The sequence below is a fragment of the Entelurus aequoreus genome, linkage group LG02 (genome assembly GCF_033978785.1).
Source record: "Entelurus aequoreus isolate RoL-2023_Sb linkage group LG02, RoL_Eaeq_v1.1, whole genome shotgun sequence".
Classification (NCBI taxonomy): domain Eukaryota; kingdom Metazoa; phylum Chordata; class Actinopteri; order Syngnathiformes; family Syngnathidae; genus Entelurus; species Entelurus aequoreus.
This window is the reverse complement of record NC_084732.1, coordinates 92,866,822-92,884,534: the sequence shown is the minus strand read 5'-3', so window position 1 is coordinate 92,884,534 and position 17,713 is coordinate 92,866,822. Positions and strand designations below refer to the sequence as shown.

Sequence of the window (17,713 nt, the reverse complement as noted above, 5' to 3'; positions counted from 1 at the left end):
ACGGAATGTGCTGGGGGCCTTGTGATTTCGCCTTGTCCCCGCTTCGTCTGCGTGTTGGCATCTGATCTTCGTTGAGGTTCTTGAAGTCTCTGCTTCGTGTGCGTGTTGTCATCTTATCTTCGTTGAGGTCCTTGAAGTCCTTGGCTGTTAGCGGGCTAAAACAAAGACAACATCTACAGCTGAGGCCACCCCTCAGACAAGAAGTCTTTGTCCTTGCACAGATTAGAAAAGTCCAACTTGAGCACAATAGCTAATAACTATAGCAACGGACTTTAAGCTTACTAAAGTTAGTGTGATAATATATACATGATTATTCTAACAAGGTAGAGTTCCTGCTTCTGGCTTGCATGGTTCTAGTGTGTGTTGGAGCACCACCAGTGAAGGCAGCTGCTCGGGGACTGGCCATCGAGAGGGTTGTACGGTATACCGGTACTAGTATAGTATCGCCGTACTAATGAATCAAAAACGGTACTATACTCTGTTTGAAAAGTACCGCTTCCCCATTTTTTTTCATGGGCATGACATCACGTGGTGACATTGCTGGTTTTACGAGCAGGGGAGCATGTTCGGCAGCGCACACACACAGAGTACTTACAAGCAGACACAGTGTGTAGACAGAAAAGGGAGAATGGACGCATTTTGATGTAAAAAGTAAAGATAAAGGTGAAGTTATAACACTGAAACACCCTCAGGAAGAGCTGCTTTAAGACATGGCTAGCTAGCTAGCAGCTAACATCCATCCAAAGTAGGGATGTCCGATAAATGCGTTAAAATGTAATATCGGAAATTATCGGTATCGTTTTTTTTATTATCTGTATCGTTTTTTTTTGTTTTTTTTATTTTTTTATTTTTTATTTTTTTATTAAATCAACATAAAAAACACAAGATACACTTACAATTAGTGCACCAACCCAAAAAACCTCCCTCCCCCCATTTCTTTCTGTTATCAATATTCTGGTTCCTACATTATATATCAATATATATCAATACAGCCTGCAAGGGATACAGTCCGTAAGCACACATGATTGTGCGTGCTGCTGCTCCACTAATAGTACTAACCTTTAACAGTTAATTTTACTCATTTTCATTAATTACTAGTTTCTATGTAACTGTTTTTATATTGTTTTACTTTCTTTTTTATTCAAGAAAGTGTTTTTAATTTAGTTATCTTATTTTATTTAAAAAGTACCTTATCTTCACCATACCTGGTTGTCCAAATTAGGCATAATAATGTGTTAATTCCACGACTGTATATATCGGTTGATATCGGTATCGGTAATTAAAGAGTTGGACAATATCGGATATCGGCAAAAAGCCATTATCGGACATCCCTAATCCAAAGTGTTTTAACTACTTCTAAATCACTAATCCTGGTCTCCATGGCGACAACTAAAGTACATTTCTTACAAGTAACTTTATCACTGGAGGACGAAGAATAGCTAAACATGCTTCACTACACACCGTAGGAGGATACATTAGCTCACTGGCGTCACAATGTAAACAAACGCCATGGGTGGATCTACACCTGACATCCACTGTAATGATACCAAGTACAAGAGCGTATCTAGTCGATACTACTATGATTACATCAATAATTTTTATCGTCACAAAATCTTTTCTCCTTTTTAAAAAATTCATATCATGTTGATAAAGTCAGTAAATATGTCCCTGGACACATGAGGACTTTGAATATGACCAATGTATGATCCTGTAACTACTTGGTATCGGATCCATACCTACATTGAAAAGTGTATAAAAAAGAGTAGAAGAGTTATTGTGATTAGGGATGTCCAATAATATCGGCAGGCCGATATTATCGGCCGATAAATGCGTTAAAATGTAATATCGGAAATTATCGGTATCGTTTTTTTTATTATCGGTATCGTGTTTTTTTTTTTTTTTGTTTTTTTTTTGTTTTTTTTAATTAAATCAACATAAAAAACACAAGATACACTTACAATTAATGCACCAACCCAAAAAACCTCCCTCCTCATTCACACAAAAGGGTTGTTTCTTTCTGTTATTAATATTCTGCTTCCTACATTATATATCAATATATATCAATACAATCTGCAAGGGATACAGTCCGTAAGCACACATGATTGTGCGTGCTGCTGCTCCACTAATAGTACTAACCTTTAACAGTTAATGTTACTCATTTTCATTAATTACTAGTTTCTATGTAACTGTTTTTATATTGTTTTAATTTCTTTTTTATTCAAGAAAATGTTTTTAATTTATTTATCTTATTTTATTTTATTTTATTTTTTTTAAAGTACCTTATCTTCACCATACCTGGTTGTCCAAATTAGGCATAATAATGTGTTAATTCCACGACTGTATATATCGGTTGATATCGGTATCGGTAATTAAAGAGTTGGACAATATCGGAATATCGGATATCGGCAAAAAGCCATTATCGGACATCCCTAATTGTGATGTAGAGAAATGTCCTATTTTGACCCATTTTCCCAGGAGATAATAATAATAATAATAATAATGAATTGCATTTGTAACACACATTATATTTGTTAAAATCTCAAAGTGCTACAAAGTATAAAAATAAAAATAGAAAGTAAGAATATATAATAAAAAATTAAAATAGAAATAAAATCATGACACACACTAGATAAAACAGAAACATAGATACAAATAGAAATAAGAGCATGAAAGCACTGGATAAAACAGATAAGCAAGCAGTGCATTTCAAAACAAGAAGGCAGAAGAATTAGATCAAAGCTTTGCTAAAAAGGTGGCTTTTTAGTCCCTTCTTAAAATGGGAGACCGACTGTGGTGCTCTAAGATGGTCGGGGAGAGTGTTCCAAAGATCGGGAGCGGTCGAGCAGGAGATGTTCTATATTTAGAAATAAAATATTGATGCTCCTCTTAGACACAATCTAATAAAGGTGTTTGATGATCAATTAAACACAACATCAAACATTATGTCACTACTGGTGCCACCTTTCCTACAAAATAATGTTCAAAAACAACTTAAATCCTTGTCCAGATGTTTACTGACATATAATATTCATCTTTAAATAACTTATCGGCCTCCTTTGACTACTAATAATCGGTATCAGTATCAGCCCTGGAAAAAAACCACTACTCCTAAATGACAGCCCTTCTCCTCCTCCTTGTTGAAGTCACATTGATGTTGTCTCTCCCAGATATTGCCACGGTGTAATGAAATAAATGTCAAATCAAGCTAATTCTGATGCTAAATCCATCTTCATTTCTCACACCTAATAAAGTTTGATGTTTTTTGATGATCAATTAAACACAACATCAAACATTATGTCACTACTGCTCCCACCTTTCCTAAAAAAATATTGTTCAAAAACAACTTAAATCCAGATGTTTACTGACGTATAATATTCATGTTTCAATAACTTATCGCTTATCGGCCTCCTTTGACTACTAATAATCGGTATCCGTATCGGCCCTGAAAGTAGGTCCATGTCTACTTTCTAGAGCGCCAGTCCATGGCCAAATGTTTGTCCAGGTCCTTGTGGGTGTGAGCCTGGTACCGGGGTGTGATGTCAGACATTGTTTGTCCTCCGGTGCGTCAAAGTCCCAGAAGACATCTTCACCCACACAGCTAACACCAGCATGTCAATGTAGCGCCCTCAGACTTTCCTCAGCATGTCAATGTAGCGCCCTCAGACTTTCCTCAGCATGTCAATGTAGCGCCCTCAGACTTTCCTCGCCCCTCCAGGCGCCCACCGGCCGGTCCAGGTCATCATCACGGAGGCGGGCAAGCAGCCAGACTCCCACCCCATCCAGTGGGACCCCCCCTCCTCGGTGCACATCACGCAGTACATCCTCAAATGGAAAATTGTGAGTCCTGAGAGCAGAATGTTGTCATCAAAGCTTCCTGTCAAACCCGTCATCTTCTTCTTCTCGCCGTTGCTAGAAAAATTCCCGCGGCCCCTGGAGGGAGGCGGTGGTTCCCGGACACCTGAACTCCTACACCATCAGTGGTCTGCGTCCCGGCGTCACCTACGAGGGTCAGCTGATCAGCATCTTGCAGTACGGACAGCGGGAGGTCACGCGCTTCGACTTCACCACCAACCAAGGTTCATGTGAGTCATCCTGACCGGACGCTGCAAACTTTTCACGGCGGCACCACCTTGATACAAGTTGAAGGATCAGGACCATGTTGATACAAGTTGAAGGATCAGGACCACGTTGATACAAGTTGAAGGATCAGGACCACGTTGATACAAGTTGAAGGATCAGGACCACGTTGATACAATAGAATAAAATAGAAAGTACTTTATTGATCCCTGGGGGAAATTCAGCACCACAGTTCGCTCACAATAGACAATAAACACTTAGGTATTTTTTTACATGTGAATAACATAAATACAGTCTATTATACAGCATTATTCACATGTAAATAATATAAATACAGTCTATTATACAACATTATTCACATGTGAATAACATAAATACAGTCTATTATACAGCATTATTCACATGTGAATAACATAAATACAGTCTATTATACAGCATTATTCACACGTGAATAACATAAATACAGTCTATTATACAGCATTATTCACATGTGAATAATATAAATACAGTCTATTATACAGCATTATTCACACGTGAATAACATTAATACAGTCTATTATACAGCATTATTCACACGTGAATAACATAAATACAGTCTATTATACAGCATTATTCACATGGGAATAATATAAATACAGTCTATTATACAGCATTATTCACATGTGAATAACATAAATACAGTCTATTATACAGCATTATTCACATGTAAATAACATAAATACAGTCTATTATACAGCATTATTCACATGTGAATAATATAAATACAGTCTATTATACAGCATTATTCACACGTGAATAACATTAATACAGTCTATTATACAGCATTATTCACACGTGAATAACATAAATACAGTCTATTATACAGCATTATTCACATGGGAATAATATAAATACAGTCTATTATACAGCATTATTCACATGTGAATAACATAAATACAGTCTATTATACAGCATTATTCACATGTAAATAACATAAATACAGTCTATTATACAGCATTATTCACATGTGAATAACATAAATACAGTCTATTATACAGCATTATTCACATGTAAATAACATAAATACAGTCTATTATACAGCATTATTCACATATGAATAATATAAATACAGTCTATTATACAGCATTATTCACATGTGAATAACATAAATGTAACCAATTTTACAGCCGAACACCTCACAGTCATATAACTTAGTACCTAATCCTGCTAAGTGTTAGCATGCTAACTTTGTTAGCTATTTTTACAGTCATACGATTTGGTACTTGACGCATTCTAACTGTTAGCACGCTAACGTTAGCATTTCAGTTCGACTCGCGCCATTCAGCGGCTTGTACATTTCACCATTTACACTCAATTTATCCCAAAGTTTCGTATTCTAGTCCACTTAGGACAGCCGTGTACTAGAATATGAAGCAGGGGTATTATTTAAAACAATACTTCATGTTGCAGTGGAGACATCCGAGGGAGAGACCACCCAACTTCCTCCTCTGGTGGACACCTCCGAGTCGGTGACAGAAATCACCTCCAACAGCTTCGTGGTGTCCTGGACCTCGGCCTCGTCCACCATCTCCGGCTTCAGGGTGGAGTACGAGCTCAGCGAGCAGGGCGCAAAGCGGAAAGTTCTGGGTAAAAACTAAAAATGAGTCTCTCCGACAAATCCTTAGCCAAACGCAGATGGGTTCATTCTCCGACTTCCTGTCGCAGATGTTCCTCGGACTTCCACTTCCGTCACCATCGGCGACCTCCTGCCAGGGCGCAGGTACAACGTTAACGTCTACGAGCTGCCAGACGACGGTGACGCCACCCTCATCCTGTCCACATCACAGACTACAGGTACAGGACACTTACCTCTTTAGACTTTGGAACAATGTTCACCAAATCATAAAATCTTGATGAACGCTTGAGAACATTCTATGTGAGGTATGCCGGGGTCTCAACCGTTTAGTTTTTTTTGTCCAGTCAGGCTCTTCTTCTTCCCCAAGTGAACCAAACTCATGTTTTCTTAGCTCCTGACACTCCTGCTCAGCACACCATTGACGACGTGGGAGAGACGTCAATCCGCATCAGATGGTCCAGACCTGAAGCTCCTATCACTGGTGAGTGTCAGGTTCAAACCCCGGTGACATCTATTAAACAGACAAGAAGCAAGGAATTAAACAGAGACAGGATTCAATTAGGCTCATGAGGAGAAACGTCTGGGCTGTACTCTTTGCACAGTCTTCCACCACGCTCTGATGAAATGGTTGCACGCCTCCTCTTTTATTTGGACTTTCCCTGATTACATGGCAACAGCTGTTTCTAAGGGGGGATGGGGTCGTAAAAAGCTGTTGCACTCGGTCACAAAACAGTTCAAAGAAATGATGCCTGGAGCTCGCGTCAGGTCCTGCTTCCTCTCCGCTTTGTAGATCTCGGGGCCAAGACAAGATCTTCCTGTGGATCACAATAGATCAAAGAAACTGACACCTTCATGTCGCTTCCCATCCTACACAGTGGAGTTTTACAAGCCTTTTGCTCGGTAAGACCAAAGACAGCTTTTGTCTCATGGGAACAGAAAGTTTTGTGATAACTTCGATACAATTATTCTGACCTTCTGCTTCTATGTACTTTATGCAGTGGAGCCTCCGTTTACCAACTTAATGGCTTCTAGAACAAAAAATTCACTCCAAGATGTTGAATTTTTATTGAAGTGCATTTTTACCCTAATTTGTTCTAGTTGTTGTTTTTGCTTTCCAACAAACTTGCGGTCCTCGCTCGGTCGTCCGTGTTGATGGGCTCGTATCGCACATCCGCTTTGAAGCTGTTCTATTCCCGCTTGATTGTTGTTACTCTGCGCTGCTTCTCACTGGCGAGTCACGAGTGGTGAGTAAGCCAGTGGGCCCGCTTCCACACACAGAGACAAAAGATTGTTTTTGACTTAAAAGAGGGTCACTCCGTTCATTTCATTCCGCTGTTGAATAAACGAGCTCAGGTGCTGAGAGCGATGCACAGAGTGAACCATCTTGTACCCTACGATGAAAACAAACATGGAAAGACACGGCAATTTACCGTGGTCTTTCTCCTTTATTGTTCAATCAGTTGATTGATTGATTATTAGCACACGCCTACCTAATTGTGCCACCAAAAATGGTGAACTATTTATAATTGTTAAAGGGAAACTTACCTTTTTTTGCAATCATGCACAATCCTTATGTAAGACAAGAATATGTGTTTTTCTTTTTTTTAATGCATTCTAAGTCGTAAAATACGGCAAGTAGGAGGTGGCTAACAATGCAGCTAATTGGAGTGCACTATGTGGTCCATAAAGTCCTCTAAAAACATCCAAAAAAGTGCCAACAATACTTCATTTACACGCGGTGACCTGAATATTAACAAGTATTTGCGATATTGTTATTATAAGTGCTAACACAGACAAACTATTTTCAGATCTGCCGTGATCACAGAGAGCTAACTAGCTTATTATAATATTGACATGTTGAGCTGCTGCATGGCCTCTGAGTTGGTGAAAGTTATTTCTAGATGATAAATCATGTCTCTCACCTGGATAGTAGAAGGTTGTGGACATAAACCCACAAGTAGGTCAACTTTGACCAGAAAGACACGAACAAACTATTTTTTTTAACCTTTTGTGAGGATGATGATGAATTGTTGATGTAAAGGGGAAGATATAAACATCCCATCAGTCTTTATCCCAGTGAGAGCAGACATTGTACAGTAGGTGATTGTTTTATTATGTTTGTGTATCTTGTTTAGCACTGAGCAATACTGCTACATGATGTTCAGTGTTTCACCAAAGCTGCATCTGTTTAGCACACAGCTTCTAAAACTTGTAGATCATCCTCCTTATGTTCAGGCTCAAAAATAGAAGTTTCTGGATCATCATTTGTCCCAAAGTAGTCTTTGTTGTCTCTCATCAAGTCTGCCATGATTAGTAGTCTTGTTGTCGTCGAAGGGAAAGTGAGCGTCGTGAGTGCGTCTGTAAATTAAACTGATCAAAATATGTACATATTACATGTTATTGTGAATGTTACTAGATACTACATATATACTTACAGTGTGTATATAAAACCTTGATGGAGGTTTTTAGATTGATTATGATTGACTCCATTTTTAGCTGACTTTTGCTAAAGTTTATTTACGATTTAGAATGCATAAAAAATAAAAATGTGTGTTTTCGTCTTACATAAGGATTGTGTATTTAAAAAGGAAAAGTAGTCAGTGCTGTGCTTGAGGGTGTGTTTGTGTGTGCCCAGGTTACCGTGTGGTGTACGCGCCTTCACTGGAGGGCAGCAGCACGGAGCTCAGCCTGCCCGACTCGGAGACCTCGGTGACCCTGGTTGACCTTTACCCTGGCGTCCTGTACAACATCAGCATCTTCGCCGTAGAGGAGAACCAGGAGAGCGAGCCGGTATTTTTCCAGGTCAGCACAGCTGGATCTGCTCAACCAGGTAAAGGAACCACTCGGTCTCAGTCCTGATTGCACGTCACGGCCCCTACATGACCCCCATCTCATTGGCGGTGGTCTTAGACACACACACACACACACACACACACACACACACACACACACACACACACACACACACACACACGCGGATTAGGAGAAAGAATGTGCACACACAACATGAACACTCCTTATCACGTCTGCTGTCAGATTAGCGTCTACTTAGCCTGAATGTTAGGACTCAAATATTTATTATGCTTTCACAATTAAAACCAGATGCAGACGTGAAGAGTTCACTTTCACGACATCACTTCTGTTATCTGTGTAATCTGGAACACCAAGTCTAAAACACGTGTTTTCCACAAGCTGACAATAAATATAAACTTTTGCCCAGGATTTATGGCAGCAATTAATGTGTCGAAGATCCCCCTGAGTGCGATTCATCTTGAACACCGTCAGTAAATGTGCCTCATTGGGACTCCACACGCTGAAGTACTAACCCGTTGTGCAAAATGGTCAATAAAAAGAGAATACAACAAATCCTTTTCAACTTATATTCAATTGAATAAACTGCAAAGACAAGATACTTAAAGGCCTACTGAAATGAATTTTTTTTATTTAAACGGGGATAGCAGATCTATTCTATGTGTCATACTTGATCATTTCGCGATATTGCCATATTTTTGCTGAAAGGATTTAGTATAGAACAACGACGATAAAGATTGCAACTTTTGGTATCTGATAAAAAAAAAGGCTTGCCCCTACCGGAAGTAGCGTGACGTAGTCAGTTGAACATATACGCAAAGTTCCCTATTGTTTACAATGATGGCCGCATGAAGTGAGAGAGATTCGGACCGAGAAAGCGACGATTTCCCCATTAATTTGAGCGAGGATGAAAGATTTGTGGATGAGTAAAGTGCAAGTGAAGGACTAGTGGGGAGTTGAAGCTATTCAGATAGGGAAGATGCTGTGAGAGCCGGGGGTGACCTGATATTCAGCTGGGAATGACTACAACAGTAAATAAACACAAGACATATATATACTCTATTAGCCACAACACAACCAGGCTTATATTTAATATGCCACAAATTAATCCTGCATAAAAACACCTACGTCTTTGTTATGCTAACTCCTAGCTCCTCTGCTAGCTCCTAACTCCATAGAACACGCCAATACAATTCAAACACCTGATCAACACACACAATCACTCAGCCCAAAAGACCGTTCACCTAACCCAAGGTTCATAAAGCTTATATATTTTAAAAAAGTTACGTACATACGCAAAAAAAAGTTGCGCACATACGGTCAAGCGATCAAATGTTTAGAAGCCAAAGCTGCATACTCACAGTAGCACGTCTGCGTCTTTGTCATCCAAATCAAAGTAATCCTGGTAAGAGTCTGTGTTGTCCCAGTTCTCTACAGGCGTCTGTGTATCGAAGTCAAAAGTCCTCCTGGTTAGAGTCTCTGTTATCCGAGTTCTTCCATCTTGACTGCATCTTTCGGGAATGTAAACAAAGAAGCGCCGGCTGTGTACTGTTGTGGCTGACTATGTTCGAAAAATACGTCTGTTTCGCACCGACAACTTTCTTCTTTGCTTGCTCAGCTTCCTTCTCCATAATGCAATGAACATGATTGCAACAGATTCACGAACACAGATGTCCAGAATACTGTGGAATTATGAAATGAAAACAGAGCTTTTTCCTATTGGCTTCAATGTGGAAGGCATACCCGTGTTCCCCGGGCTACGTCACGCGCATACGGCATCCTCAGAGGCGTTTCGAACCGGAAGTTTAGCGGCAAATTTAAAATGTCACTTTATAAGTTAACCCGGCCGTATTGGCATGTGTTATAATGTTAAGATTTCATCATTGATATATAAACTATCAGACTGCGTGGTCGCTAGTAGTGGCTTTCAGTAGGCCTTTAATTACTTGTGTTTTTTGCTGCAGAGGAAGTGGCGTCGCCCACAGACCTGCAGTTCTACGAGGTGACCGACGTGAAGATCACCATCACCTGGAACGGCCCCCCCAGCGAGGTGACGGGCTACCGGGTCACCTTCTCCCCCCTGGGTCCGGACGGCACGGAGATCCGCCCCCTCCAGCTGCCCGTGTCGGCCAACGCCTTCGCCGACATCACCCACCTGCAGCCCGGCACTCTGTACCGCTTCTACATCTACGCCGTCAACGGCGGCGTGGAGAGCGAGCCGCTGGTGGGGCAGATGTCCACCAGTGAGTGCCCTTCGCCGGTCACATGACGCGGCCCAAATGTTGACCTTTACCCTTCTCCCTCCAGAACCGGACGCTCCCACCAACGTGCACTTCACTGACATCGGGCCGGACAGCGCTCTGGTCATGTGGGAGGCTCCTCACGCGGCGGTGTCGGGGTATCGCCTCTTCTTGAGCGTGCAGGGCGCCAACCCCGTGGAGAAGAGAATCCCGGGCGGCGTCACCGAGTACCCTCTGAGGAACCTGCGCCCGGAAACCGATTACACCGCCGTCCTGCACTCTGAGCTGGACAATGTGCTGAGTGAGGCCGTCACCACGTACTTCACCACAGGTCAGTGGCAGGAAGAACACGTGCACACCTCCACAGGCTGGAGTCCACAACGTAAAAACAACTAAATTAGGGATGATAAATGCGTTAAAATGTAATATCGGAAATTATCTGTATCGTTTTTTTTATTATCTGTATCGTTTTTTTTTTAAATTTTTTATTTTTTTTTAAAATTAAATCCACATAAAAAACACAAGATACACTTACAATTAGTGCACCAAGCCAAAAAAACTCCCTCCCCCCATTTCTTTCTGTTATTAATATTCTGCTTCCTACATTATACATCAATATATATCAATACAGTCTGCAAGGGATACAGTCCGTAAGCACACATGATTGTGCGTGCTGCTGCTCCACTAATAGTACTAACCTTTAACAGTTAATTTTACTCATTTTCATTCATTACTAGTTTCTAAGTAACTGTTTTTATATTGTTTTACTTTCTTTTTTATTCAAGAAAATGTTTTTAATTTAGTTATCTTATTTTATTATTATTTTTAAAAAGTACCTTATCTTCACCATACCTGGTTGTCCAAATTTGGCATAATAATGTGTTAATTCCACGACTGCATATATTGGTTGATATTGGTATCGGTTGATATTAGAGATGTCCGATAATATCGGTCTGCCGATATTATCGGCTGATAAATGCGTTAAAATGAAATATCGGAAGTTATCGGTATCGTTTTTTTTATTATCAGTATAGGTTTTTTTGTTTTTGTTTTTGTTTTTTTAATTTTTTTTTTTTAAATTAAATCCACATAAAAAACACAAGATACACTTACAATTAGTGCACCAACCCAAAAAAACTCCCTCCCCCCATTTCTTTCTGTTATCAATATTCTGGTTCCTACATTATATATCAATACATATCAATACAGTCTGCAAGGGATACAGTCCGTAAGCACACATGATTGTGCGTGCTGCTGCTCCACTAATAGTACTAACCTTTAACACTTCATTTTACTCATTTTCATTAATTACTAGTTTCTATGTAACTGTTTTTATATTGCTTTACTTTCTTTTTTATTCAAGAAAATGTTTTTAATTTAGTTATCTTATTTTATTTTATTTTTTTAAAAAGGACCTTATCTTCACCATACCTGGTTGTCCAAATTAGGCATAATAATGTGTTAATTCCACGACTGCATATATCGGTTGATATCGGTATCGGTTGATATTAGAGATGTCCGGTAATATCGGTCTGCCGATATTATCGGCCGATAAATGCGTTAAAATGAAATATCGGAAATTATCGGTATCGGTTTTTTTTTTTATCAGTATCGTTTTTTTTTGTTTTTTTTAAATTATTTTTTTTTTATTAAATCCACATAAAAAACACAAGATACACTTACAATTAGTGCACCAACCCAAAAAATTTTTTATTTTTTTTTATTAAATCCACATAAAAAACACAAGATACACTTACAATTAGTGCACCAACCCAAAAAACCTCCCTCCCCCATTTACACTCATTCACACAAAAGGGTTGTTTCTTTCTGTTATTAATATTCTGCTTCCTACATTATATATCAATATATATCAATACAGTCTGCAAGGGATACAGTCCGTAAGCACACATGATTGTGCGTGCTGCTGCTCCACTAATAGTACTAACCTTTAACACTTCATTTTACTCATTTTCATTAATTACTAGTTTCTATGTAACTGTTTTTATATTGTTTTACTTTCTTTTTTATTCAACAAAATGTTTTTAATTTATTTATCTTATTTTCCTATTTTTTTTAAAAAGTACCTTATCTTCACCATAACTGGTTGTCCAAATTAGGCATAATAATGTGTTAATTCCACGACTGTATATATCGGTTGATATTGGTATTGGTTGATATTAGAGATGTCCGATAATATCGGTCTGCCGATATTATCGGCCGATAAATGCGTTAAAATGAAATATCGGAAATTATCGGTATCGTTTTTTTTATTATCAGTATCGGTTTTGTTTTTTTTTAATTTTTTTTTTATTTTTTATTTTTATTAAATCCACATAAAAAACACAAGATACACTTACAATTAGTGCACCAACCCAAAAAACCTCCCTCCCCCCATTTCTTTCTGTTATTAATATTCTGCTTCCTACATTATATATCAATATATATCAATACAGTCTGCAAGGGATACAGTCCGTAAGCACACATGATTGTGCGTGCTGCTGCTCCACTAATAGTACTAACCTTTAACAGTTAATTTTACTCATTTTCATTAATTACTAGTTTCTATGTAACTGTTTTTATATTGTTGTACTTTCTTTTTTATTCAAGAAAATGTTTTTAATTTATTTATCTTATTTTATTTGATTCATTTTTTTAAAAAGTACCTTATCTTCACCATACCTGGTTGTCCAAATTAGGCATAATAATGTGTTAATTCCACGACTGCATATATCGGTTTATATCGGTATCGGTTGATATCGGTATCGGTAATTAAAGAGTTGGACAATATCGGCATATCGGATATCGGCAAAAAGCCATTATCGGACATCCCTAGTTGATATCGGTATCGGTAATTAAAGAGTTGGACAATATCGGAATATCGGATATCGGCAAAAAGCCATTATCGGACATCCCTAAACTAAATAGTCTTGATTGCTAAAACGAAGCATAGCGCTCAAAGGAAGGCGTGAAGCTGCTACAGGAAAAGACCAACAAAACAGGAAGGGCCACCAAAATAACAGCGCAAGACAAAAACTAAAGAACAACACAGGAAAACAGCAAAAACCACAAAATAAGGCACTATTACAGAGGACCACACAACTACGTGACTTGTGTGGTCCTCTGTGTTTTTAAATTTACATTTTTATTTATTGTTTTAATTGGTTTCACCCTTTAAAATTGTTTTTAATCATATTTATTTTTATATTGGTTTTATATTTATTTTTTTGTTTTTATTCAGTCATATGTGGAGCTAAAGATAATATTTGAATATTGTTTTTAATATTGTTGTGCAGCACTTTGGAAACATTTTTGTTGTTTAAATGTGCTATATAAATAAAGTGGATTGGATTGGACTATGAGACGTACGCGCAGGCCTGGCCATAACCAATCTGGCGCCCTAGGCATCGGCAGTGAAGTGTATATACTCACAAGAAACCGAATAGCTTTGTCTTTGACCTTTTTTTTTACTTAAAGAAAGCAAATTAACATATTATATGAGAATGTTATGTTATGATTATCTTTAACCGAATCACAGCAGTGCTCAAATTAAAAAACAGCATTCCCTCTCATGTGATATTGCTTAATTAACATTAATGATGTGCACTTTAACAACTAGGCTTACAACTATACCTAATATATAAAGGGGTGGAAAAGTGACTATTACCTGCAGGGCAAACATTAGCTAACCAGAAGGCAATAACAATGTCAACAAAAAACACCTGCTTAAAAGATCTAATACAAATGTCCCTGAGGAATGTAAGGTGGGAGTACTGTAATTACCTAACGTTACATTATTATTTTCCATAACAATTCAGCCCCCTCCACAATATTAACCCGACGTTAAAACAGAACTAGCTATTTATTGATTAGCAATTGCCGAATCATGTAACATTAGCTTAATGCTAAAAAGCCAGGTTACTATCACATTCTGTAACAGACAAATAATTTCATGTAGGCTAACGTTACCTACCTGCTACCTCTGGCTTTTTCTCGTTTCTCCTCCTCTTTTCTTTTTTTTCTTCCCTGGGCACCTGACAGTTTTGGCCGTTTTGACATCTTGTGTTGACTTTTTGATGTGGTAAGAGTCATGATACGGGAAGGGAGGGGGCGCATCGTGCGGGGGGATGGGGGGGGCGTAATGTTGTAACAAATAATATTTCTATTAAATAGGCTTTACTTTGCATTTTAATTAATGTGGGATTATTTTTTGTATTTAGAAATAATAGTACCAACTTTTTTTCTTTTTTTTTTTCTCCAACATTTGTGGCACTGGCGTGGCGCCCCCTGATGGACGGCGCCCTTAGCATTTGCCTATACGGCCTATGCCACGGGCCGGCCCTGCGTACGCGTGCAAAATTGATCAAAAAAAGCTAGCGTGCTAACAATTAGCATGGTTTAGGTTCCAAGTTATATGAACATGAAGTGTACGCACGCAAAATTCATCAAAAAAGCTAGCGAGCATGCTAAAAATTAGCATGGTTTATGTTCCAGCATATATGTCATGTTATCGATGGGAAAATGCATTTTTAGACCGTAGGATTTGCCTGAGTGGCTAGGAGACCCCGAGAGTAACAAGCGCTTGCCTTGTTGTCTTTCCATTAAGAACAATAAATTAGTTTTTAGTATAAGTGAATGTAATGCCGAGCGCATATCATTATGTCAAGATAATGGCACTAGCATTTACTTCATTTAAGAATATTTTTCAACATATTGAGCAAAAAGGTCTAATTTTGTTCATACCAAGAAAAGTGCACTTGTTATTAGTGAGAATATACTTATTAGGGTCCGCCCTGTACCCTGTACAAAGGACTCCCTCAGGGAGTCCTTTGTACTGGTTACAAAGGAACCTATTGTATTTGTAATGTTTTATTATTCTTTATTATTATTAGGGTCCGCACAGGACCTTTTCAAAAGGAATCCCAAAGGGAGTCCTTTTGCAATGGGACGAAAGGACCCTATTGAAATTGTAAGGTTTTATTATTATTCTTTCTTTATTATTCCGCACGGTCGCGCACTACTTAGCCCCCCTTAACATGCTTCAAAACTCACCAAATTTGACATACACATTAAACCCCGGGTACAGCACACTTTAGTGGTAAAAAAAAATACCAAAAATCAACATTGCTCTCTAGCGCCCCCTAGGAAGAAAAATGCCTCTAACTCCCACTAGGAAGGTCGTAGAGACATGAAACAAAAACCTGTATGTAGGTCTCAGTTAGACCTACAATTCATAATTTCACTTCTTCGGGCGAAAACCAACAGGAAGTTGGCAATTTCCCCTTCAAGACAAAAAATGACTAAAAACACTCATTTTTGATTTTTGAGCTGTAATTTCACCCCCTTAAAATACTTCAAAACTCACCAAAATTCTCACACACATCGGGACTGGTGGAAACTGTGATCTAAAAAAAAAACCGAATCCCAAAACTCAAAATTGTGCTCTACATAATTTTTTGAAAAAAAAGACAAAAAAACTGCTCCTCAGAGGAAAAATCGGACAAAACTGCTTGTAACTTCCGGTAGGAACGTCGTAGAGACATGAAAAAAATACCTCTACGTAGGTCTCATTTAGACCTACATTTCATACATTGACACCCTTCAGCAAAAATCAACAGGAAGTTTGTTATCTCCATTTCAAAACAACATTTTTGTACCAAACGGTCACCAAACATCAAACATTATCTCCTCTGAGCCCGTTTGTCGTTTCGGCTTCAAACTGCTACAGGAGAGAGATTGAACCCTTCTGATTAAAAGATGCGTACGGATAATGATTAAGTGCTACCGTTTTGATTTTACGAGCCTTCAAAGACCCGCAGCACTGATGCTGCTACGGTGCCAAAAATGACAACGAAACTGCGATTAGACCTTCTTTGGCCTCAATACACACAATACCCTATAATGACAATGTGAACTCAGACTCAACTTCATCTAACTCCCAGTACGAATATCGTAGAGACACGAAACAAAAACCTCTATGTAGGTCTCACTCATGACTACCACTGGACTAAAGTATTGGACACCTAGGACTAGCACCTGCCAGAAGGCGGACCCGACCAATGCTGCTTGCAGCTTTAATTTTAAGCTATTTTTGGCTTCATTGAGGTTAGCTAATTAGGGTCCGCCCTGTACCCTGTACAAAGGACTCCCCTAGGAAGGTCGTAGAGACATGAAACAAAAACCTCTATGTAGGTCAGACTTAGACCTACATTTCATAATTTTACATCCTCGGGCAAAAACCAACAGGAAGTTGGCAATTTCCCCTTCAAGACAAAATTGTACTAAAGAAACTCGTTTTTGCCTCTTTGAGCTGTAATTTGACCCCCTTAAAAGACTTCAAAACTCACCAAACTTCGCACACACATCGGGACTGGTAGAAATTGCGATCTCAAAAAATAACCGAACCCCGAAACTCAAAATTGTGCTCTAGAGCAATTTTTAAATAAAACAGAGAAAAAACTGCTTTTTAGAGGAAAACTCTGACAAAACTGCTTGTAACTTCCGGTAGGAACGTCTTAGAGACATGAAACAAATACCTCTATGTAGGTCTCGCCTAGACCTACATTTCATAGATTGACATCCTTCAGCGAAAATCAACAGGAAGTTTGCTATTCCTCCTTCAAAACAAAATTTTTGTTACAAACGGTCACCAAACATCAAACGTTATCTCCTCTGAGCGCGTTTGTCGTTTCGGCTTCAAACTGCTACAGGAGATAGATTGAACCCTTCTGATTAAAAGTTGGAGAAAGAATTGTGATACGTGCTACCGTTTTGATTTTACGAGCCTTCAAAGACCCGCAGCACTAAAGTTGCTCCGGTGCCAAAAATGACAACGAAAATGCAATTATTCCTTCTTTGTCCTCAAAATTCTACACACAATACCCTATAATGACAATGTGAACTCAGACACAACTTCCTCTAACTCCCAGTACGAATATCGTAGAGACACGAAACAAAAACCTCTATGTAGGTC

The 17,713-nt window shown here is 38.8% G+C and overlaps 1 protein-coding gene across 2 annotated transcripts in view; it reads left to right on the top strand.

Annotated features, from left to right (window-relative positions):
* Positions 1–17,713, top strand: part of LOC133641433 (fibronectin-like) — a 70,977-nt gene that overhangs the window by 16,933 nt on the left and 36,331 nt on the right. For both annotated transcript variants that reach the window (XM_062035173.1, XM_062035167.1), the window contains exons 11-18: positions 3,716–3,837; positions 3,914–4,082; positions 5,527–5,703; positions 5,782–5,910; positions 6,084–6,173; positions 8,328–8,522; positions 10,468–10,746; positions 10,811–11,074. In XM_062035173.1, coding sequence (XP_061891157.1) covers positions 3,716–3,837; positions 3,914–4,082; positions 5,527–5,703; positions 5,782–5,910; positions 6,084–6,173; positions 8,328–8,522; positions 10,468–10,746; positions 10,811–11,074 — 1,425 coding nt within the window. The remainder of the gene's footprint in view (positions 1–3,715; positions 3,838–3,913; positions 4,083–5,526; positions 5,704–5,781; positions 5,911–6,083; positions 6,174–8,327; positions 8,523–10,467; positions 10,747–10,810; positions 11,075–17,713) is intronic.